General features: G+C 43.2%; 2 protein-coding genes across 2 annotated transcripts in view; both read right to left on the bottom strand.

Moving 5' to 3' along the window:
• The window catches only part of LOC127052015 (F-actin-monooxygenase MICAL2-like), a 30,365-nt gene extending 25,108 nt beyond the window's left edge, over positions 1-5,257 (bottom strand). Inside the window, exon 1 of the mRNA XM_050955171.1 lies at positions 5,171-5,257. Coding sequence (XP_050811128.1) covers positions 5,171-5,246 — 76 coding nt within the window. The 5' untranslated portion in view covers positions 5,247-5,257. The remainder of the gene's footprint in view (positions 1-5,170) is intronic.
• Positions 5,258-5,284: 27 nt separating this feature from the next.
• The window catches only part of LOC127052384 (F-actin-monooxygenase MICAL2-like), a 31,931-nt gene continuing 12,484 nt past the window's right edge, over positions 5,285-24,731 (bottom strand). Inside the window, exons 3-7 of the mRNA XM_050955981.1 lie at positions 20,640-20,812; positions 15,885-15,959; positions 8,387-8,484; positions 5,405-6,542; positions 5,285-5,292 (exon numbers count right to left, since the gene is read on the bottom strand). Of these exons, the coding sequence (XP_050811938.1) occupies positions 5,285-5,292; positions 5,405-6,542; positions 8,387-8,484; positions 15,885-15,959; positions 20,640-20,812 (1,492 nt within the window). The remainder of the gene's footprint in view (positions 5,293-5,404; positions 6,543-8,386; positions 8,485-15,884; positions 15,960-20,639; positions 20,813-24,731) is intronic.

Below are 24,731 nucleotides of genomic sequence, written 5' to 3'. Positions count from 1 at the left end.
AGGGAATGAATTAGGGGCTGGGTTCTGGCTCGCAATCTTGTTTCTTTTGGTGGTTTAACTCATTCAAATATCATCTCTCACTTGATTCTGTTTTTCTCTGTTCTTTACCAAATATCTCCAGTATCTGTCTTCTGATCACACTGTCATTGAAATAAAATTCCATAAAATGCAAATTTTTAAGCTTTACAAAATATTCTGGTGGGGTTAGCAAGGCAATCAATTACATGCTCCCTTTCTTCAGTGGGAATAAATTATTGGCTTCCTCTGTCCTCCTCTCTGAGTTACATCAATAATTAAAAAGTGTTACAAAGTCTAGAGAATAAATAGCCTTCTGTGATATAAAAGCACCTGTCTTCTTCTCAAGGGACTCCAACTTGGGAGTTGTTTGCCTTTTTGGAACAGAGGCAGAGTCATTCACTTCCCTAAGGATTTAGGACAAGGGCAATCACAAGAGGATGAAGAAGTCAGTGTCCTTACATAAAATGGATTAATAGTATAGTTCCAACAGTGCCTGTCACCTTACATATTCTGGAATGTCAGGCATCCATCTCTTATTCTGCTTGGGAAACCAATTTAGATGGCCTGTAAAAAGTCCAGTCTTTCAAGGGACATTGTATAAGCATTGTTAGGAGACACCAGGCAACTAATTGATAACTAGCAATGCCCCTTCATGGAAAAGTTCTTGATCAGGGCTTCTGAAGGCAGAAAGGTATTTAGGCCAAATAAAAATACTCAATCACAATTAGTGGCGATAATGTGTTTAATATGTGATCCTGTGCACAATGAATATCCCCATTTTACAAATGGAGGCACATAGAATGACTTGCTCAAATGTGATGGGATATGTAAAGCCCACACTGAGGAGCAAGGGATTAAGGAACAGCTCTGGGCCCAGGTATCTCTGCCCAGCCATACTTGCAAAGCCTGCACAAAGTGGAAGCACAAAAGGGGAGCAGAGCAGTTCAGAGGCAGGCAGTGGAAGGGAGCAGGTGGCTGCTTGGAGGGAAGAGTACTGCCCAGGAGCTCATTGTCTAAGACCTGACAACACAGACCTGTGCAAACCCACCAAGTAGAGGGAAGTGACTGAATGTGGGGGTCAGAGCTTTGATTGAAATGATTTACTCTACGAAGCTAAAGGAGACTGCAGTAGGAAGTGGTCTAGGGTATGGGAGGGGGGCAGCAGCTTAGCACCCCATGGTGTTGGATGTAGCTGCCCACCATTGGGCCCCAGAACAGACTCTGGTGGAGACAGCAGACCCAGTATCCCCTACCCACTCAAAGAGGATGTTACGACATTAAGAGTCTTCACTTAGGTGAGAAACCAGCAGGCCCGTGTCTCTTCCCCACCCCCTATTAGCCAGTGGGGGGAAGCAACCTGGACAGTGAGGCACCCCAGAAGGGGAACTGAACTACAGAATTGTAGCCAGGAAGCTCCAAGAGGGTGAAGACATTGTCTCCAGGGAGGGAGCCCTGGGGTGCTGCTTTATCCTCAGAGAGAGAGCGTGTGTGCAGGCATGCACACTTGGCCAAGGGAGCGCTCACAAGAGGTGAATGCGCTCCGTTACATCCATGAATACCCTTTCCTCCTTAGGGACTTATAAATGAGGCCTGTGTGAGGTAAACATGTCTTGTTTCAGTGTAATGGGTGCAGTGGGTAGGAAAGAATCTGACAGAAAGCTTTCTTGCATCAGAGGTCTATTAAGTAACTTGACTTATAATAAGGACTGCCCCTGCTGCAAGGAATGTTCCAATAGTCATCCCAATGGCTAGTTTGAATAGGAAGAATTCTAAGGGTTTACACTAAGGACTTGATTGTGAGAGGGGCAGACAAACAATTCTCATACTGGTTACCTGATGTGTAAAAGCTACACAAGTTCAAAAGCTATTCACTAGCGTAGCACTGGAGATAAGATTTCCAAAGAATATTCAGTGCATTAAGGCAGGGGATAACGTGGACAAGAACCATAATAAAAAGGGAACTGAGAAAAATTGGGGTTGTTTATATTGCAAGTTTCCCTAAACAGGCACTTCAGATCATGGTCTTAGTGCAACAATGTCAGAACTTTCCCATATCCTTCCCTCATGCTATTATTTCTCCCAGTCAAAATGGTATCTGCTCAGTCATTTTGCTTCTAACTAAGCACAGTGGGAAGAGGATGGAAACTTAACCAAAACTGACAACGTAAGTGAACGTGCTGCAGTAGCCTGAGAGAAATGCAGCTAACGTAGCTTCCAAAATACTAGCATCATCAAGTTCCCAAGCTGCTCAACTTTCCCTGGCCTTAGTGACAACAGCTTCAAACCTACAACTGAACCTTTGTCTCTTTGAACAGCAGTGAAATGCAATGTCACCATCAAGTTTCTGCATCCTAATGAGGCCATTATTACAAGCACAATTAAACAAATCAGTGTTTTATTTAAAAATTAATTGTGCTTCCATTTTTCACACCAATTTCTCTGATCCACGCATGTCAGTTCAGAGTCATTTCTCACAATGGATATGTTTAAATCAGTTATAGCAGTATGTTTTAATGATGTAACATTTTAGCATTCACAGATTTGTTCCTACTCAAAGGGTCACAGACATTAAAGCATCAATTGCCTTTCCTCTCATTGATCCATGCAAGGATGTACCACTTACTGCTCTCTTAAGCAGTGGGTTATAATGTTTGGTAACGTAAGGACTCCGTTCTGCAAGGTGCTGAGTGCTCTCTAGTCTACTGTCTTCCACAGGAGCAATGGGTGCTCAGCAACTCATGAGATGAGGCCCTAAAGCATTCAAACTTTCACAGACTCCGTTCATGTTAATCTCTCTGCCACCAATATGTATTCCAATTTCCTTGTTATTAGCATTTACTTGGATTGTGAGGATTCCTTGCAGCAGCAGAGTAACTAAGATGCTTCCCAAAAAAGAATGGTTGTTCATAATTAAAGCTAAGATTTTGTCATGGATATGTTTAGTAAAAGTCACAGACAGGTCATGGGCAACAAAGAAAAATGCACAGAAGCCTGTGCCTGACTTTTACTAAAAATATCCATGATAAAATGGGAAGGTGCTACGCAGCTGTGCGGTGGCTGGGGGCCCAGAGCTCCAGGATCCCTTTGCCCCGTGGCGTGGAGCGGCCAGGATCCCCTTGTCCCATGGCAGGGTACTGCAGGGATCCCCCATCTGCTGCAATGGCCAGGAGCTGCAGGGTATTCCTGCTGCCCATGGTGGCTGAGAGCTTGGGCCAGGGGGTGGGTACCTTACAACTCCCTGTCACTGCGGGAGGCAGTGGGACCCTGCAGCTCCCAGGGCTGAAGTCACAGAGGTCTTTGTAAGTCATAGATTCAGTGACCTTTATGACAAAACCATAGCCTTATTCATAATCAGTGACTAGAGTAGCAAAATAATGAATGGTGTAAAGATGGTTAATCAGGTGCTAATGTTTACCTTCTTTCATACCACAAGAATAGAAGGACATTAGTAACACTGAAAATCAAAAACTAACACTAATAAGAGCCAATGCTGTTTACACAACATACAATATACCTATGGAACTCGAGCTTTCATTCTCAGGGCAAAAGACAAATGAGGTTGAGGATTAGAAAAAAGCTTCCCCTATAGGTAGATTACTTCATAATTATGCACTGTAAGGTTTTTATATCTTTTCCTGAAGTGTTTGGTGTCAGCCACTGTCATGGACAAGATACTGGACTAAATAGACCATAAGTCTGGTCCAGTATGGAAATTCCTATGTTCTTAACTGGTTGATATCATTCAATAGCAATATCAGTCAGGCCATGAGTTCGCATAAATAACTGCAAGACAAACCCAAGAGAGAAACCTACAGGACTCCACTGGCCATCACATACAGCCCCCAGCTAAAACCCCTCCAACGCATCATCAAGGCTCTACAACCCATCCTGGACAATGATCCCACACTTTCACAGGCCTTGGGTGGCAGGCCAATCCTTGCCCACAGACAACCTGCCAACCTGAAACATATTCTCACCAGTAACTGCACACCACACCATAATAACTCTAGCTCAGGAACCAATCCATGCAACAAACCTCGATGCCAACTCTGCCCACATATCTACACCAGCGACACCATCACAGGACCTAACCAGATCAGCCACACCATCACTGGTTCATTCACCTGCACATCCACCAATGTAATATACGCCATCGTATGCCAGCAATGCCCCTCTGCTATGTACATCGGCCAAACTGGACAGTCTCTACGGAAAAGGATAAATGGACACAAATCAGACATTAGGAATGGCAATATACAGAAACCTGTAGGAGAGCACTTCAACCTTCCTGGCCACACTATAGCAGACCTTAAGGTGGCCATCCTGCATCAAAAAAACTTCAGGACCAGACTTCAAAAAGAAACTGCTGAGCTTCAGTTCATCTGCAAATTTGACACCATCAGCTCAGGATTGAACAAAGACTGTGAATGGCTTGCCAATTACAGAACCAGTTTCTCCTCTCTTGGTTTTCACACCTCAACTGCTGGAACAGGGCCTCATCCTCCCTGATTGAACTGACCTCGTTATCTCTAGCTTGCTTGCTAGCACACATATATATACCTGCCCCTGGATATTTCCATTACATGCATCTGAGGAAGTGGGTATTCACCCACGAAAGCTCATGCTCCAAAACGTCTGTTAGTCTATAAGGTGCCACAGGATTCTTTGCTGCTTTTATAAATAACTGGTATCTTCCCTCTTTCCCACAGTGGGGTCTTCTTCCCTCCTCTCCTAAGCTTTTAACGTTGCCTACTTTCTCCCTCTTCCATCAGAACATTTAACATCATGGCAACCATTACTCCTCAGGTAGCCTCTACAGAATTTTCCATCCCATCTGCCTTTCTATCTCAGTATTTACATTGCGCTTATCACAGTCATGTCTGAACCCAAAGGAGCAGAGAACCAGACTTGAGCCTGGACCTCTGATCCTTGGTTAGCAGTACGTTTTTCTCCTGTTAAATGCTTCAATAACCTTCCCAGTTTTAATCAATATTCTTAATTAAAATTAACATTTCTTAAATTTTCCTTAAATAGCATAACTTCAAAATAAACATACCAAAAATAAAAGGCAAAGAAATTGTTTACAATAATTAATGCATATGTATATTAAACTTAAAAAATTGTATTGTTTAAAATGAACAATCCTATTTACCTGAGTCCTCATCAGTGGAAGGATTATTTAGCACTTTTTCTGGGGAAAGGTTGTTAATGAAGGACACAGATGACATTAAGGAATTGTTCTTTTCCCTTTCATTGACTTTATTCCTCAAGTTACTAAAGAGTGCACAGATATCATTCATTTGTGCAGGATTTCCAAGGATGTCCTCAGAAGTTTTGTTCTTGAGACTTAGAGATGAAAAAAGAAGGTTCTTCTGGTTACAAATACATAAGTCATCAGTGGAAGCCCTCTGTGAAGTTTCTTTAAGAGTAAAGTTTTCTAGGAGTCTGGGTACATCCTCCGTCTTTGCACCAGATGAATTTTCAGGCTTAACAGCAGCTTTGGAAGGACCTGTGTGCAAACTGTAAACCGGAAACAATACCTTTGTGGAATCACATGAAGATTTCTCTTCATGACTACAGGAAAGACTAGGTGGGTTTGTGACTGAGCTTCTAGGTTCCAGACTATTAGATTCTTGTGGCTGCACGTCATGTTCTCTATTACCATTACTGTTCCTTAAATGTACAGAGCAGCCAGACATATTAGGGGAATTGAAAAAGGTGTATTCTGAAGTAGGATTGGCTTTACTGTCTGGGCTCTTTTTTATGCTTTCTGGATGAGACACAAGAGGTTCTAGAATGGATCTCTTTATTGCACTGGCAATTAGTCTCAATGGTGATTTCGGTTGGCTAGACAGATGTTCTTCTACAGAACTGTCCAGACTCTTCGGAATATCTTTTGTCTCTGCTGATGAAGTTGGCAAAGCATCATTTGCAAATGGAAGAGGCACAGAAGGACTGGATTGCTTGAATATGTTTTTTCCCATATTACCATCAGCATCCTTCCATTCTGAAATTTCCAGCATTCTTTGGCTTTGATGTTCTGGTTTTGTTCCACCTAGATCTGCATTGTTCAAATCAAGTAATTTGGATTGCTGCTCTGCACCAAGCATTAATTTGTTCCTTATCTGTTTTTTTATCTCATTTATTTCTAGGTCAGGCTGTACTTTCAGCTGTCTTGCATTTCTTTCATCTTTTTTTTCTGTGTATACAGAGGACAAATCTATATTTTTTCTGTTGAAGGCCCCTGTTCTGGTGGTACATTCTTCACTCTCATTCAAGTTACCTACATTATATTCCTCATTGTTACCATTTTCATCTCTATGCTTATATACATTAGCAACTGAAGTAACATTTCCAGAATGCATCAATGGAGATCCAGTAGTACTGTTCTGAAGTGGGTGATGGGGCATATATCGGCAGATTTCTTCAGGTGTCTCTTTGGCTTTTGCCTTTCTTTGAAACACTGGGATGTAGGGTTTGAAAAGTCCTCTCGCAACTTCTGGTGGTTTGCTGTGAGATGTCAACTGTATGGAGTGTATGAAGTGGTTATTTAAGTGGTAGAAAATATAGCTAATAATTTTTATTTATGCAGAATTTTAAAATAAATCATGCTAAAATATACTGTCCCAAATAAAGCTGAATGTGTACAGGTACATGTGTGCACACGCGCACACACACACACTCATGCACACACAAAAACCCATCTAGTAAGAAGAAATACTGTCTGCTATTTTCCCTTTCCCAAGTGCTATATTTTTGTAATCTAGGATTGAGAATAGCATTGTAAATTGGTACTCTAAATTGGCCTAAAGTTAACCTATACTGAGATTGGATGCTAGCTTTCCTTTCTTAAGTAGTCCTTCCTTCAATATTTTTCTTGGAAAGAATCTCTCCAGGTTAAAGGACTATAAACAAAAGATGACATACCCTCTTCTTCTGTATATTTCAGATGCACAGTTTAAAGCAAACAGAGAACACTGTGGCACAGCTTATCTGGCTGCTTCAGAAATATTGCACTGTTTTGTGTATAGTGCAGCCAGGAATTACTGAATTAACCCAACAACAAATGGGAAATGCAAGATGATAGATTTACACACTATTAAATGGACATACAAATTGTGTCAGTTACAGTTCTGGATACTGAAACCTTCACTGTACCTGCAATTTAGTCAGTACCATTGCAAGATTACTACATTGTCCAGCCAATGTGCCCAACCCCTAACCTGGAGGTTTCCTTTTAGAAGTGAAGAATGTCATTCTCCATGCTTTGATGAGGAAAGATGTTCCTTGTGGTTAAGGCACAGGACTGGTTAGTCAAGAGATCTGGGTTTCTATTCCCACCTCAGTCCCATGTGAGTTTGGGCAAGTCATTAATCTTTCCTGTGCCTCATTTTCCCATCTGTAAAATGGGAGCAATAATTATTATTACTGGACTCACAGTAGCGTTTTGATGGCTAAAATAACACTTGTGAGGACCTCAGATATTACAGTGATGAATGCCCTTGAAATGCCAATAAATAAACATGCCCATTCAATCCACTCTGCTCAGGCTTCTAACAAGAATGACAGTTAGTACCAGTTATGGCAGTAGAGGTTTATAATGTGGAGACGTTTCTGCTGTTACCTGAAATAGGATCACCAAAAGCATTTTACTGATCAGCCTCCAGGAGGTGCTCAGTTCCTGTCCCTGCTGTCCTGGACTGGGTTTGAACTAGTGCCATAGATATGGAAGGCTCTAAATCTTATGACAAAGCCTTGAAGTGAAGTATTGTTTTAAATTATGTTTAACTAATAGTCCAGTGGTTAGGACACTAACCTAGGACTTGGGAGACATGGATTCAAGTCCCTGCTGTACTACAAACTACCTGTATGACCTCAGGCAAGTTGCATATGGCAAATTTTTCATAAGTGACTAATTTAGGCGCCCAAGTCCCATTGAAAGAATCTGACTTAAGTGCCCAAATCACTTAGGTTTTATCTACACAGCATTTTGGAGTAGCCTCCCAGCCCAGATCAATAGACTCAGACTCTGACCCGAAGCTTCAGCCCAAACTACCAATTCAAATCACTTTCTACACAGCTGTTTTTGGAGCACTTGCTCAAGCCCTGCTAGACTGAGTCTATCGACCCAGGCTGGGAGGCTCAATCCAAAATGCTGTGTAGACATTCCCTCAGGTGCTTTTGCCTCTCTGTGCCTCAGTTCACCACCTGTAAAATGGGTGCTCGCAGGGGTACTCAGAGAAAAAGAGTGTTTAAAAGATTGAGGTGCTCAGATAGCACAGTAATGGAAGCCATAGAAGTGTCTTAAAGAGAGAGAAAGACATAACTGTTTTGTTACCACTATTTTACTAAGAGTTTTCCTTCATACCTCTGATTGGGATACATCATCATCAAGAGCACTTTGAGATCTGGCAGAGCTCTCCTGTGAATGAAGCCCAACTCTCTTGCTGTACAGTAGAGGAAAATCTGCCAAAGGAAAACAAGATTGTACATTTTGCTCAAACTACTTTGACCTAAATAAAACTTGCAATTAAAGAACTGCAGTAAGATGAAGTCCAAGATTCCCCAAAGACTGCATCTAAATGGCAAAGTTTATATACCCACGCTATGCATGTGTATATATACACATGCATGTAGGAGCAGAGGAGCATACACACTCTCTGTATCTAAATTTTCAAAAAGTTCTTCATTGCTCAACTTAAAACATCTGAAAGGCTCAACATTTCTGAAAAAAAATCAGCACTTCGACACCTTGAAGCACCCTAAAAATTGAGGTACCCAAAATCACTAGTCACTTTTGAACAAGTAGGACAAGAGCTCCGTGAGGTGGAGGAAAATGCATGCCTTAAATGAGGCATGTCCATCGTAAGGAGGAAGAATTGAGAAGTATGGTTGGAAGGTAAGGCTAAAAACAACCCCACAGTCCCTATTATCAGCCAATCAATAGTTCAACACACTGAATGGCTATTGTGAATTGTTTAAGACCCTGAATCAGCAAGTGTGGGAAAATTAGACATGAGGAAAGAAATTGTATGCCAGTTGTTTGTGCCTGCATGCAGTCAGTAGCAGGATAGCAACCTCACTGTGCACTTTAATATTTGCAAGTCTACAAAATGCAGCCTAATAAACCTATTTTTGGCAAAAAAAAAAAAAAAAAAAAAAAAAAGATATATTACACAGAGAGAGAGAGAGAGAGAGAGAGAGAGTGCTAAGAAATTACATGCCACGTTTTAGCTTGGAAAGTATTTTTATAGTTGGATAAAATAAAAGCATAATGCAAATGCTGGTGCAATCTTAAACATAGCAGCACTGCTGGGAGCCAGTAGAACACCGTATAAGGGCAAAGCTTCAAATAAGGGATGTATAATGTGGACCAGGATAATCCATCAGTTTTCCATTAAGATCATCACATCAAACATAAGCTATTTGTCTTTACTTTCAAGGCCCCTTCCAACTTATCCCCACCCTATTCTCTCTCATTGGAGGCGGAGTGAATGTCTCGATAGTCAATCAGCCCATAATGCTAGCCTCCATTGCTCACTTTTGAAGTTCTCAAACTAGCACTTTTGTTCTTTCTTCCACAACATACTCCCCGTAATCCTCTGCAAAATATACTATCCTCCATCAGAACAAATAATAAATGATGATAATCTCCCTGGGGCATGGGCTTCCTTTTACTGTTCATACTCATGAGCCTTTGATCTAATTGTGGCCTGTAGGCATTACTTTAATACAAATAATTCTGATTTCCTCGTTTGTTTTAGTTCATCACAGCTGCATACATATTGATCCTGTGTCTGTGATGTTGCTGATAAAGTTTCTGAAATGTTTATATCCAACGCTGTTGCTTTTGTTTATTCTTTGGAAAAAGACTGTTATGATTCTGATACTTTGAAAGTACCCTTCTGGTGGTGTGAGGTTCCTTTGGTACAACTTCACAAACTCATACCTGCCAACAGCAAGGAACAAATTACAGGACAGATGACTGGGGAGAATGTTTTGTTGGGTAGAAGAGAAGATTTAGAATGCCCATTTCCCCTCCGATACTCACGGGACACTTAAAGAACCCATCACTACACTACTATTTCTCACTGAGCCTCTGGTTCTGCTCAGTCAAATCAAGGGGCAGCTCTTCCCCTCCTTGACTGAGAGGATGAGCACTGCTCCTGGAGGTGCCAATTAATCACAGCAGGAGACGGAAGCAGCAGCTGTCAAAGGGCCTTTTATTTAATGTGTAATGAGGGAAAATGTTTTTGTTCTCTGCAACCCAAGAGATGTTTATTGAAATATGGATCCTCAGATCACAGAAGTCGAACAGCAGAATATGGAATTAGGTTTGCCAACAGACTTATGAATGAAGAAAATATTCACGTCTGTGCAGCTTAGAGTACATGGGGGCATTTATTAACATATGTAAGTATTACAGCTCAGTGCACTGGAGGAAATTCAGTTCTTTCAACAGGGTCTACTGTAATGCAGAGTACAGGTCATAGGCTTAGACCCTAAGGCCCTGGATCCTACATAGCTACACTTGGACTCCCCCAGAATTCAGTGGACTCTGTGTGGATATAACTATGTTCAAGTAGCCTTCAAACTAGGACCCTTTAACTCTTAGGATATAGCCAGATTCTTCAGGTGGTAAAAATGAAATTTGTTGATTTAGACATCACACGTTAAAAGTGTGGAAATCCACAATGCTGAAAGACAGAAGTCTAAGATTTAGAAGGGCAATTCCCTGCATTGGATCTTTGAGGCCATCTGAAATAGGCTTTTTAGACTATATATTTTAAGTAATTTATGAGCAAAGTATGGTTAGAGAACAAGTGTCAAAAGGGGACTAATATTTTTCCGAGATGAGTGACAAATTCTTGTAATCAGTTAGTAAATTCTACAAGGAAATGAAGTCACACACTGTTCCTCCTAGAGAGGGACAAATGCCTTTATTTTGTGCTCAAAATATGCTGACAGTATGTTGCTGCTCATTGCAGCAGCATACTTGAGGTTTTGACAAATTCATAAATCACACTGCTTCCTTTCAAAAGACTTTTAGCTCCCTCTAGAGACTCCTTCCAGAGGTACACAGGAGGGTTTAATAAAGCAAAGCAAAATTAATAGGCAAAAATTTAATTAAGAAGGTAATGCGCTTATTGAGAACAAGCTGAAAACGAGCTGGAATTAAGAAATGCCCCCTGGCCTTTTTTCCTTTTCTTTTTTTAAACCTGGATTAAGCATTTTTCTTTTGTGTGATTTTTAAACCAAAGATCAACCGAGGCCAGTTTTTGTTTTAAGTCTTTTTAGTCAACTATGGATGCAGAACATGAATAAATCCAAAAAGTTCTTTGTGGATGTTTTTCAAAGACAGTCCCAAGTCGTAAGGTAACCAGGACTTATGTGGAAGTGTTAGGAAGGGAGTAGGTCTTGGATAACCTCCATCAGTTTATAAAAATTGCTTTATATATCTGAATTTAAAGTTATGGCAACCCTATCTCTGATGTTGCCAGATTTCCTCCTGCCCCAGTCCATACTCCCTAAGAAGTTGGACCCAACTTCCTTATCAACCTAGGACATGGAAGCTTTTTCCTGCCTCAACTACCTGTCACTACTTGGCAGCTGTCACAAGCTTGTGAATCCCTCACAATAATGGGATTTAGTATTTCTAGTTAGTGTAGGTACTAAGGTATCTGTCCAGATGGAAGGCTGGGCTAGGATGTGAAATGAAAGGTCCACTGAAGATCTGATGGTTGCCTTGTTGAATTTCCCCCTGGAGGGGCTGGTGATTCATTTGTCATGAATCTTTCTTTGGAGGACTAGAATATGTTTCAATTTGTTAACCTCCCCTGTTTGGTGGGATTATCCTATCACAACCATGAAATATTCTGAGAGTTTACTCTCCTGGGATTTGCGAGCTATTCCATGGGTGGAGAACCAGATTCCTCTACATTTGGCAGGTTATGAATGAGGGCCAGCTGTTCCCACTTGTTCACATTTCAGTGACTGCCAGATTAATTACTATTTATTGTTCAGGTTTTTTCAACACTCCCATATTTAGATATCTGGAGCTATCTAATTGGAACTATAATCTGATGCTGGGGTACAGGGGAGAGGATAGATCAGAGGTTCGCAAATTTCGGTCCACGGGACCCTCCTGCCTAGCCCCTGAGCTCCTGCCCCAGGAGCAGGGCGGCTGAGAGTGGGTTCGGGCCCTGGTGAAAAATTTTTTTCAGGCCCCCCCAGCAAGGGAGGACGGGCTAAACAGGACCTACGAAGCCAGGCCCAGGGCCCCCTTCCAGACTACCAGGCCCCAGTAATTTGTACTGGCTTCCCACCCTTGGCCTCATCGGCTGCCTGGGAGGCTAACCCCCAGTCCCTCCCCTGCGATCCTCCCTCTCCCACAGCCTCAGCTCACTCTGCTGCCGGCACAATGCTCTGGGCGGGGGGGCTGTGAGCTCCTGGGGCACTGCCGCTGCAGAGCCTGGCCTGACCCGGTGCTCTGTGCTGCACGGTGGCGTGGCTGGGTCCAGCTGGGTGGTATGGTGTAGCGCCGCCAGCCACTGGTGCTCCAGGCAGCGTGGTAAGGGGATGCCGGGGGGTGGGGAGGAATAGAGAGCAGGGGCATTGGTCGGAGTGGTCAGAGGGCAGGGAACAGAGGGGTTGAATGGGGGAAGGGGTCCCGGAGGGGGGCAGTCAGGAATGAGATGGGGAGTTGGATGGGGCAGCAGGGGGCAGTCAGGGGCACGGGTTCCAGGGGTGATCAGGGGACAGGGAGAAGGGGTGGTTGGCTGGGGCCAGGGTCCCGGGGGGGGGCAGTCAGGAATGAGAGGAGGGGTTGGATGGATTGGCGGGGGGGGGCAGTCAGGGGCAGGGGGGTTGGGGGCAGTCAGAGGTGAGAAGCAGGAGGGGTCGGATAGGTGGCGGCGTCGGGACTGGGCCACGCCTGGCTGTTTGGGGAGGCACAGCCTCCGCTAACCGGCCCTCCGTACAATTTTCGAAACCCAATGCGGCCTTCAGGCCTAAAAGTTTGCCCACCCCTGGGATAGATCCATCCTTCAGTCTGTCTGGTAGACATGTGAGGTAAGAATCACAAGAATATTTCTAGGAAAGCTTCTTACTAATTTTCAAAAGCATGTTTCTGATCCCAAGCCAAACATTCTGGTTTGCCAGTGGGATACTGGCCCGGATACTAACTTCTAAGGGGAAACAGGGATTGTACTTAGTTTATAACTTGTTTTTATTAATTCTCTGAAGGCAACAGGCGAGTACTAGTGGGAGGGGTAGCACTAACCTCCACATCTAGAAAGGGGCTCAGCTAAAAGCAGATAAAGTGCTACCATCATCACACACTGAAGCCAGGCCCTTTCCCATGGCTGGATAAGGCTTTGACACTTAAGCAGAAGTTGGTCTCACTAACAGAAGTCGGTCCAATAAAACATATTATCTCACCTACCTTGTCTCACTAAAATCCAGGTCTAACTGATCTCCTGTCTGTGGCATGAATGTCTCCTTCAGTAGTTTGGGAAGGTAGGTGGACTCAAGCTGATTTACAATTATTGCTAAAGCTTGGTCATGATGCCTCTCAAAACAGACCAAAACTCAAGTGCCAATATTATTGATCTAGGCAGGTAACAGAAGACACCTCACACACTGCAGACTAGTTGCAGAAAAGGGGAAGCTCACTAACTGATAGGACAAGATGAATCATTTGATTCAGAACTGGATCCTAGAAGAATTACTCTATTATTAATCCTCCTGCCACCAGTGCTGCTTGGGATCTAATCCAGGCCTGATCCAACCTCCATTAAAGTCAGTGGATCAGACTCCCTTAAATGAAATTATTTTGGGGGCAGACAAGGTAGTACCCTTCTCCCTTGCTACTCTGCTGGTGCACTATTCCTTCCTTTGGTTACATTAACTAGCTATCAAAAGGATACGCTGTAAAATATGCAATGCTTCCCATCTAACTGGGAATGCTACACCTGTGTGCCTGGGGATAATTTCACCAGGTGGTGCTTAAAAGTATAGAACCTACTGGGAGCCTAAACAAGAGCACAGATATAATTAGGTAGCCATGGAGCCGCTGCCATCTAGTTGAGTGCACCAGTGTATTTGCACCCCTAAGTGTAGGGGGAGGGAATCTTCTTGTTTGGAGAATTACAAGTTATTGCAAGTACTTGTCGCTGGAAAGCATTACAACAGACAGTTAATAAGTCAAACCACAAAAACCCACAACTAAGTTCCATAAAATACTTATAACAAAGAAACAAAAGCAAGAGATAAAATCTGAATGATGGAGCATACAATAATACAGAACAATGTACACCATCACTGGATGATTACCTGTTCTGTTCATTCCCTCTGAAGCCAGGGCCGCCCAGAGGATTCAGGGGGCCTGGGGCAAAGCAATTTCGGGGGCCCCTTCTATAAGAAAAGTTGCAATATTATAGAATACTATATTCCCATGGGGGCCCCTGCGGGGCCCAGGGCCTGGGGCAAATTGCCCAACTTGCTCCCCCCTCTGGGCGGCCCTGTCTGAAGCACCTGGCACTGGCCACTGTCAGAAGAGACAATACTGAGCTAGATGGACCTTTGGTGTGATCTAGTATGGCTGTTCTTATCTTATCCCTTAAAATCAGTTATGACAGAACCCCTTATCCCTGTTTCACTCACTAAATGTCTTCCAGTTTGAGTGAAATTCTCTCCTGTGCGAAAGGTTAGCACAATGGACATATGTTACTTATGCTTTCAAAATAGTGCTCATGTGAGTCTTGAGTATTGCACAGACCTTGTGCTGGCACTCTGCACAGTGAATTTAATTGGGAGCTGAAGGCTCTCAGCTCTTCCAGGAGATGCTCAGCTCCTGGCAGGATTGAGCTCTAACATTTGTTTCATTTCATTCAATTTGTTACTGATTCACCTGCCATAAAACAAACAATGTGACAAGAGCAAATACATTTACACTTGTGCATATTCCTGATCCGAAACACAATCATCCAGCCTCATCATTTCTTTCCTCCGTATGTCTGCCTTATGGCTACCTCTGGGTTATAGCTAGAACTTACTCTTATCTACCTTCACCCTGTCTATGCTGAAATACTTCTTCAAACCCCTCTTCCATGGTTTTCCTAATCCTCTGATCGAGTGCTGCAGCCACACCATAGGAACATAGCACCACCACCACCACCAATCACCTCCAGTGGTTTTCTATCCATTTCCCAATGCTCTGCTCACATCAAACTTCCAAATCCCAGCTGTATCTATGTCAATTCATCATGGCCTTCCCTAGTCTGAGGTGATGCTGCGCAGCCTTGTCTCACCAAACTGCTTCTGAGCCAGAAGCCTTAAAACCTCTTACACCTTAAAACCTTCTTTTTCTGCTTCATCTGTGTAAATCATGAGAGGCTGTGGACTAAGGAGACCAACACACACAAAACACAGCCTTGAATAGTAATTATGTAACTTCAAAGGGGATTGTACAATGCTCACTGAGCTTCCCTCACACAAGCATTTAGACTATACATACAGCTAAGTCCAGAGTCCAGACTACATAAATTTAAATGACTGATCCTTTGAGTACTGGAAGTGCAAAAGAATGAGTCATAATACGTACTGTACAGCATGACAGAGTACATTGTTCAGTAGAATAATCCACTATCTAGGAAACAATCACTCAGGATGGGAGTCTGTTTTATATTTTCTGGGGTTTTAAAATCTCCATTTCCTCGTTTATTACTAGGAAAGGCTCAAATACATACAACTTTAATCCAGTTCCTACCATAAAAGGTAACTAAACAGGCCTTTGAGTAAGAGGAACACAACCAAAGGCTACTGAACAAATAGAAAATCCAATTTGATTCTAAGCCTTTACTTACTAGATTGAATTTTTCTTCTCCAATTCTGGTATTTATTCAGTGTAGAGGAGTGGAAACTATTGGCTCTTTGTAGTGCTTCAGAGAAATAGGAAAGAGACATTGTTAACAACCTAAGCAAATAGAGAGAGTTATTACAAAACTAGACATTGTATAAAACTAGTTGAAACATGGTAAGAGAGTCATAATGCCAGTACAGAACGTTGTAATTGTTTTATTCTGAAAGAAGCAGACAGAGTACATAGTGCATATTCCAACTCTTCTCTGGAGCCCTGCTGCTTCTGCCCTCCAAATCACCTCCACCCTGCACCTACCTCCTGCTGTTGTTTTGGTGAGTAAAATCCTACCCTTGGCAGAGACCTTGGTGAAAGTAAACTGAGGGGCAGTTACTGTCTCAGCCCTTCCTCCTTCCCTCCCATGAGTACTGATTTATTCCTACTGGCTCATGTGCTGTGTCAGATGTGCATCCATCAGTGTGTCCTAATGCTGAACCACTGAAAAAATAATTCTCACTATTGTAAGGTAATGGAACTTATTACATGACATTTTTTGCTCTGTAAAATCATTAGGCCTGATTTTTAACCAGTTGCTCTGAGCAGCTGGTGTGCAAGTAGCTGTGTTTAAAACAAATGCAGACTTTTGCCAATAGAGGGCAACACTCACCAATAAGTGCTAACCACAAAGCCGATCCTTAAAGCTATTTTATTTGCATTCTCCTTCACATGTTATAGTTGACTTTTACCAAATTGTTTACATCACAGAAGCCCATTTGTATTGCATAGTTCATGTCTAGTGTGGTCGCTGTTTCTCTTACTCATGTGCTGGTATATTAACCGCCAAAGAAAAATCCCAGCGTCCAAATAGTGGCTTATTTTTAAAAAAGTATTTAACCTTTGCATAGGGATACACAAAATGCAGTAAACTTAATTTCGGACAGCTTATCCCAGAAAGAATGTTGGCTTCACCTTGTAGCTACACAGAGAACGAGAGAGCAGGAACGGAACCTCATGCACACTGGGGAAGAAGGCAACAAAGGGAAAGAGAAAATTGGGGTGACAGAGGGCAAAGATGCAGGTGGGGGATGACAGTATGTACTACCTTGTATGTGAGGGCCATTCATGGTAGAGTGGCCTGTTGACCCCTCTGCAGTCGTAGGACAAAAAGAGGGGGTTTGTGGGTTACATGTTGTTCTAATAAGTCATAAAACCAGTGTCTCTATTGAGTCCCTGATTTTTAGTGTCAAGCAGAGTTATGAGTTTAAGCTCCCAGGCTCGACTTTTAAAAGTGTTGTTTCCACTGAACATGAAGACTGATGGGTCAGATATAAACTAGAGAGGAAGATGACTTTAGAACAGGGCCGGCTCCAGGCCCCAGCATGCCAAGCACATGCTTGGGGCAGCATGCCGCGAGGGGCACTCTGCCGATTGCCAGGAGGGCGGCAGGTGGCTCTGGTGGAGCATCCGCAGGCATGCCTGTGGGAGGTCCACCGGAGCTGCAGGACCGGCGAGCAGCAGAGCACCCCCCGCAGCATGCCGCCGTGCTTGGGGCTGCGAAATGGCTAGAGCCGGCCCAGCTTTAGAAGCAGTAGTTTGGATAGAATGGAGTGGGAGAGAGGACTGCCCTCATTATATTACATGTGGACATGTTCTGGTGGGCATGTGTTGCACTAAACAAGGAACTCTTTATTAAAAGAGCTAATTAACAAGATATGCAAGATTCTTTGCCTTTTGTATTAAGCATGCCTTTTTTTTAAAAAAAAAACCAAATTACTTCCCTGAGAGTTCACTGCCACTATGTCACATGCTGGCAGAGTCCCCTCACACCAAGGAATAGTGAGAGGAGTTAATGCTACATGGTATTCCTCTCAGCAACCTCCCATTAAAGGCAGCAGAAGCTTGGAACACAGTGAAGCAGGGGTGGGGAGTGGGGTTGGGAGGGTGGAGGGGTAGACAGAGGCGGGAATTGAAGAACCCAGCCAATTGCAAACTATAAAGTGCTCCTATTTAAAAGTAAAATCTGTTAAGAATTCCAGGAATACTGTTGTGTTTAATGTATCCACATATCTTAAATATACAAATTAAGTTGAAACAACATTATGACATCCAGGAGCGTAAGCAGATTTTATCCTCTTCTAACAACCTTTAGAAACTGAACACACAAAAGCACAGACTAGGCCTAAAGTAAAAGCAACTTCATAAATCTGGTTACAATACAGTCTGCACAGAGGATAGACTGTGTTAAATCCAGGTAAAAATAGCAAAACCAGGCCTTTGCAATGGTAAATATCCGGTCCACATATTAATGGGGCTAGTTCAGTAGTGTCTGGTGGTTATGCCTGGGACCCTTGGTAGAAAGGTGTTCTTGGGGGAGAGACAGGATAGGAGGTTAGAGCTCAGGGGGAAACAGCAAAAGCTTTCTGACATTTTGGCACTCACTCTCTTTCACTCTTGTTTTGCACTCTGGTTTGTTTACTCTAATACCATCCTTCTTTCCTACTTCCTTTAATCTTAAATGATGGTTTTCTTTTATTTTTCCCCTCTAACAATGTATTTACCTATTTAACATTATCTCTGTCTGTTTTTTTTCCCTAGCCCAGCAGAAAAGTTTCACTCATTCCAAATCCATCCTGATTACTATCCAGCCACTGCAGCTAAACAAGTTATTGATGCCCGCCTGCATCATCTAATCTGCAAATGAAAAAGCACCCGCTGAATCATTTTCTTGCTCCATCTTCTCCAGATCCCATATTTATGCTGCAGCCAAGGGTTTTATGTCAATAATTGCAGATATTTCAAGCTGAGACAAGGTGGGTGAGAGAGAGAGACAAGCTTTCAAGCTACACAGAGCTTGTTCTTGAGGTCTGACAAAGGTACTCTGAGCATCACAGCAAAATGCAAGATGGAACAGCTTGTTTAGCATAAATAGTTTATCACATATTGTAAGGGATCATTCAGGGTGGGGTGACCTGTTAACCCCTCTGAAGTCATAGGACAAAGAGAGGGGGTTAGTGTGTTACAGATTATAATAATAAGCCATAAATCCAGTGTCTGTTTCAGTCCATGATTTTAGTGTCTAGCAGAGTAATGAATTTAAGCTCCCAAGCTTGTCTTTTGGAAGTTTGTGCAGGTTTCCTTGGAGGATGAAGCCTGATAGATTGATTGCTCTATATCTAAGCTATGAAAAGTGTTCATCCACAGGTGTTTTTGTCTTCTATCATTTTCCTACAGTGTAGTGATTGTCTGATTTCACCTGTTATTGTGGCATTTGGTACACTGGAGGAAGTAATAGGCATGTGTAGGATTCATGAATCTTGACAGGTGTGTTTGTGGGGGGTGTTGATATATATGTAGGTTTTGCATCTGTTGTTCTGGCAGGGCCTGGTGCTCTTTTGAGTTGGTGGGTCCTGGTCTGTGGGGAGCTTGCTTCTGATAATGAGCTTGGAGAAGAGGAGGGGTTACACATATTTCAGGCTGGCTGCACTTGGCTTCTTTGTGTTAAGAGTAGGAGGATGGGGTTTGAACTTCCCTTTAAAAGCAGGACAGTATTCCTCTTCCAAGATTTGCTGGAGGCTGCTCCGGTTCTTTTCCTATTGCTGGTAGGTGGAAATGGTGCAGGAATGGAGATTTATCTACCTTTGTTCTTGTTCTGCCACAAGTTCTTGAAAAGTGCCCTCCAGATTCTAGCATTAACCCTTCCAGATTGCAAACACAGAACAAAACCCTGGCCAAGTCTCTTTCTTCTGCCATGACCCACAAAGGATTCTTCAAGGCCTCAGATTGTTAATGACTGAACCACACAACATGATATAGCCTCTACTAGTTGGCAATAGCTCTTCATAGACAGTTGAGTTTTTAAAATTATTAAACAAGTTCCATTCTGAATTTCTCCTTTAACTCTGGCTCCAGATAGAACTGCCTATGTATACAGTTCCTGAGTGTCTAATCACCTTTGCTCTGGTTACAACCTTTCCCCCATTATAATTTTCAATGGAGAAAAACTCCTAATCTGTCACAGATCTAGAAATAAATTAAATTGAGCACCCTCAGTGCTTCCCGTAAGGACTCTGACTCAGCCCTGCTATGCCTAGGCTACACAGCATGTATTGTATGGGCCTCTGTTGACATTGTTTCACAAGGAAAGGATTCATCTCATGAGTTAAACATGGGGACAGAACTGCTTTAGGTACCCTGATACCAAGGCATTGTCGTCTGTTTCTGTAGAGCCCTCTAGGGTAGATAAGATCACTCCTATTGTTAATGTTGCAACAGTCTAGGATTGTCCTGGAGTTTCTAGGTATTAAAGATAAACCTTTAAAGATGTCACGTGATGAAACCTCCAGAAATATGTCCAACCAAAACTGGCAATCCTAATTGTTGTGCAAACTCTCACAACACTATTTAGAATCAAGATCAGAATTAAGAATTGTGCAGTGCCCTGGACCGAACAGTTCCTTCATTACATGAGCCTATGTTCACACTGCTGGTTCATAGGGGTTTAGTTATTTGATTGAAACAATATGCAAAGAGGGAAAAGAGGATTTTGCTGGATCCTGTTACAGTATCTGGAGAGGCAGTGAACCGTCACAAGAAGTCTTCCAAAGAATTAAGATAGTATTTATAGGTTATAAACTTACTGCATCACTGATAATACCAACAAGATCCTATATCTGCTTTGACAACACCTTCAGAAACAGCAAACAGGCGAAGTAGTTGGAGCATGACTAGTTTGGGTTAGTTTATTTACAGTGGATTCACTTACCATCAGCAGCTTTGGACTTTTCACGGCACTCCTCTTCCTTCACAGAAGTGGTGGTCAGCAATGTACGCTCTCTTATGGGGTTTGTATAGGACACAGGCTCAGGCAATGAGATCTGTCCTTCACTAATTTCAGAGTTCGATGAGGCACCATAAAAATCAGATTCCAGCTCTGAACTAAAAATATAAAAAAGTGAGAAAGTCAAACATTTTAGAAAACACATGCTATGAATTTAATTAGTAGTATGACCTTTAATGAAATAAATCTTGACAGCAAAGTGTGTGATATAATGTGACTTTTTACATCCCCAGTATTTTTTGCTCTGGGAATGTAATTTGCTGACAATATAATGTGCTGAAAACTGCAATAGTCCCAATAGTTTTATAACTCTTATTAAGACCATGATAGCCATGGACAATTATATTCAAAGCCTGAAATCATGCTGCTGAGAGTCAGAGTCCCCTTCTGAATTACAGTGGGTCTTCTTTGTCCTGAACAAGTTAAGTGCGTCTTCCTACAAGTCTGCTGTTAAACGAAGAGGGGGAAATACCTGAATGTCTAATGCCCATCATGCTAGCAACAAGATATAATGGTAACATGAATATAATTTCTGGCTTTTTTCCTTAATAACAACAATAGTTTATTATTATTTTTACTTTGTGATTTTAATGGTACATGCTAAATACAGCACAATGATAAAACACAATTAGACATTAGGCCAGTGTTTCACATTTGGGTTGAGCATGGGGAAGGTGAGGTAGAGAAATTTTGGAGGAGCAGAAGGCTACAACCCCACCTCATTACTCTTATAGCAGAGGTGGGCAAACTACGCCCCCTGGGGCCACATCTGGCCTGCAGGACCCTCCTGTCTGGTCCCTGAGCTCCTGGCCAGGGAGGCTAGCTCCCAGCCCCTCCCCCGCTATTCCCCCTACCCCGCAGAACTGGGGTTTTAACCTGACCTTTTCAGGATACTAATAGTTGGTTCAATTTCTATTTGGTTCAGAAAATGGTTTAGCATAAACAAAGCTGAAGTTGAGTAGAAAGGCAGGATTTCACCATGTCTGCCTGTCCAAACAGATGAATGAAGGCAGAGTAATGACACTAAAAATCTTTCCCAAGTGGGGCTAACCCAGGGGCCACCACCACCCAAACTCCTCCTTAGAGTTCCCTGAGGCTGTGCCAGGGAACCCCCCTCCCTCTTTCATGACAAGAGCCACTGCTGCACGAACCCTGGCAAATCCAGCCAGAGAGTCAGGCCCACCCAGGAAGTTTATTCCAATTCCCCAGGCAGTCACAGAGCAGGCTTTAGATATGATTGAAGTTGGTGGTTATTGAAGTCTGTCTCATGACCGCCTGGGAACTGGCATTAACACCCTATTCGTGCAGCTAACAGCCATGGGCTGACATGAGCTTGGTGCATTGTTATTTGTTAGGAGTAGACAGGGTGCTCAGTGAGCTCTTGTCCTGAGGAGTGGATCGTTCATGGTTGTAGCACAGATAGTGTGGGAAGAAGATGAGAAGGGGAAGGTGAGGTAGAGAAATTTTGGAGGAGCAGAAGGCTACAACCCCACCTCATTACTCTTATAGCAGAGGTGTGCAAACTACGCCCCCTGGGGCCACATCTGGCCTGCAGGACCCTCCTGTCTGGTCCCTGAGCTCCTGGCCAGGGAGGCTAGCTCCCAGCCCCTCCCCCGCTATTCCCTCTCCCCCGCAGCCTCAGCTCACCCCGCCCCTGGCGCAATGCTCTGGGCAGCGGGGCTGCAAGCTCCTGGGGCAGTGCCGCTGCAGAGCCCGGCCTGATCTGGTGCTCTGTGCTGCGTGGTGTGTGGCTGTAGTGCCGCCAGCCACTGGTGCTCCAGGCAGCGTGGTAAGGGGGCAGGGAGTAGGGGAGGCTGGAGAGGGCTGGGGAGATTGAGGGGGTGGTCAGGGGGCAGGGGTGTGGATGGGGTCGGGGCTGTCAGAGGGTGGGGAGCAGAGGGGTTGAATGGCGGCAGGGGTTCCAGGGGGGCAGTCAGAAAGGGTGGTTAGATGGGGCGGTGGCAGTCAGGGGCAGGGGTTCCGGGGGTGGTCAGGGGACAGGGAGCACGGATCCCGGGGGGCCATCAGGGAACGGGGGGGGTGGATGAGACAGGAGTCCTGGGGATGGGCTGTCAGGGGGAAGAAGGTGGGGGGGAGATAGGGGTAGGGGTGGGGCTGGGCCATGCTCGCCTCCCCTAACTGGCCCTCCATACAATTTCCAAAACCCGATGCGGCCCTCAGGCCAAAAAAGTTTGCCCGCCCCTGCAATAGCTGATGGATTCCCCTTAGAGCATCAGATTTGATTTCTAGTAAATGAACAAAACTTGAAAACTATTTTTATTCAAACCCTGTTTAAGTCTTTGATAGTCAAGATAATTAATGGAGATTGATAGACCACTATGATTGGGCACTGTGCCATAAGAAAAGAAAATGGAAATGCCACTAGTTTTGATAGATATATTTTTGTTTAAAAGGACAAATCTCCCCCACTGAAGTATTTATTTTTCTTGGCTGGCAAAAGTATAAATACCACAATATGAGGTTTGTCCTCTGATCTTCACTCATTAGGTGATCATTATTCATAAGTATCTCAAGCTAGTACTAAGAAGCAATGGCCTTTGTGATGCAAGTAATATTTTACCTAGCTTTTCATTTGCACCTTCCCACTGAGAATCCCATGGGCAGAATGCACCGTTAAATCATGGAATGTCATTTGTCACTTGCCATTTCATTTTGCCTCCCTTTTTAGGCAAGTGAAGTACCTACTGACTGAAGTACCCTCTCTAGTATGTCAGGCAAATGATTACAGCTTTAGTGTAATACCAGGAAAGCAATATCAGCAGAGTTGGCGCAAGCCATTCTGATGACAGATGCAACACCATCCTAGGCTGAGTTTCCTGCTGGGACTAAATCAAAGACCTTTGGATCTGGAAGTATAAGTCTCTACTGCCTGAGCAAAAGGACTGGATACATCAGGTCAGAGTCTGTAGTGGATTCAAACATCTGTATGTGGCCCAGCCACTGGAGAGGACAAACAGCCACACTGTATTATTGTATGTTGTCGTAGCCATGCCCATCCTAGAAGATTAGAGAGCTTACACAGCTGTAGAAAAGCTTGTCTCTCTCACCAACAGAAGTTAGTCCAATACAAAAATATTACCTCACCCACCTTGTCCCTCACATTGTATTATTGTCGGTTCCAAACATATAATGCACGGTAAGCCTCCATACTACAAAATGTTTTATCAAACAGGTAGGAAACTCTGAATCTCTTCCTCCCCTGAGTTATGTTTACCCTTGTGGCAGTAACAGATGAATCCTGGAATGGATTTTTTCCCCCTTTGTCTGAAATGCACATTAAATGATATAGCCAGATATGTGACACAGTGCAGAGTTATGCAAGACATTTGTAGGAGATAAGTTATTTTCTAAGACCACATTATCCAGTTTTAGCAAACACTAAAAGAATGTTAACGGATATTTTAAAGGATTTCTGTAATTTTAGTAATGCTCTTTATTAACCAAAGGTTTTTGCATTTGCAACAGATTTTTTATTTTAAGTCGGCAGAATTGCTCTCACTGAAAAATGCAGATCTAGCCTTTATTGTAGAGGTGCAAGTTGACTTCTACAGGATTCTGTCAAGAGTTGAGCACAGAAGTCTAAGATGTTCTCTCCATTTTTATATAAGACTTGGGCTTCCTTATAAAAGTCTCAAAGGATGATGAGATTTCTAATTCCATAAGGATGGAAAGGCCCATCATATGATCAGAAGAACTGAGGCAGGGAAGCCTCTCTCTAAGAGATAGGAGGCATGTCATGTGACTCACTTTTGCCATGAATGTACTCCCACTGTTCTAATTGATATACTGTCACTTCTGGAAAATAAATAGCTGAACTTGGTTAGATCAGGGATCATGTGACTCAGGTCCTTGGGTGGGATGTGAAATTCCCTGCTAAGCGGGTCATATGTCTAGAGGAGGTCAACAGCTGCAAGAAGGACTACATTGATTTCTCTGTTGGGTTTTTTTTCGTGCTGTATTCAGTTGTTTTATGAGCACAGTCTGAAGACACCCAGG

Source organism: Gopherus flavomarginatus, chromosome 5 (assembly GCF_025201925.1).
Source record: "Gopherus flavomarginatus isolate rGopFla2 chromosome 5, rGopFla2.mat.asm, whole genome shotgun sequence".
Lineage (NCBI taxonomy): Eukaryota > Metazoa > Chordata > Testudines > Testudinidae > Gopherus > Gopherus flavomarginatus.
The sequence above is the reverse complement of the archived record's forward strand: the minus strand, read 5'-3'. Positions and strand labels throughout refer to the sequence as shown.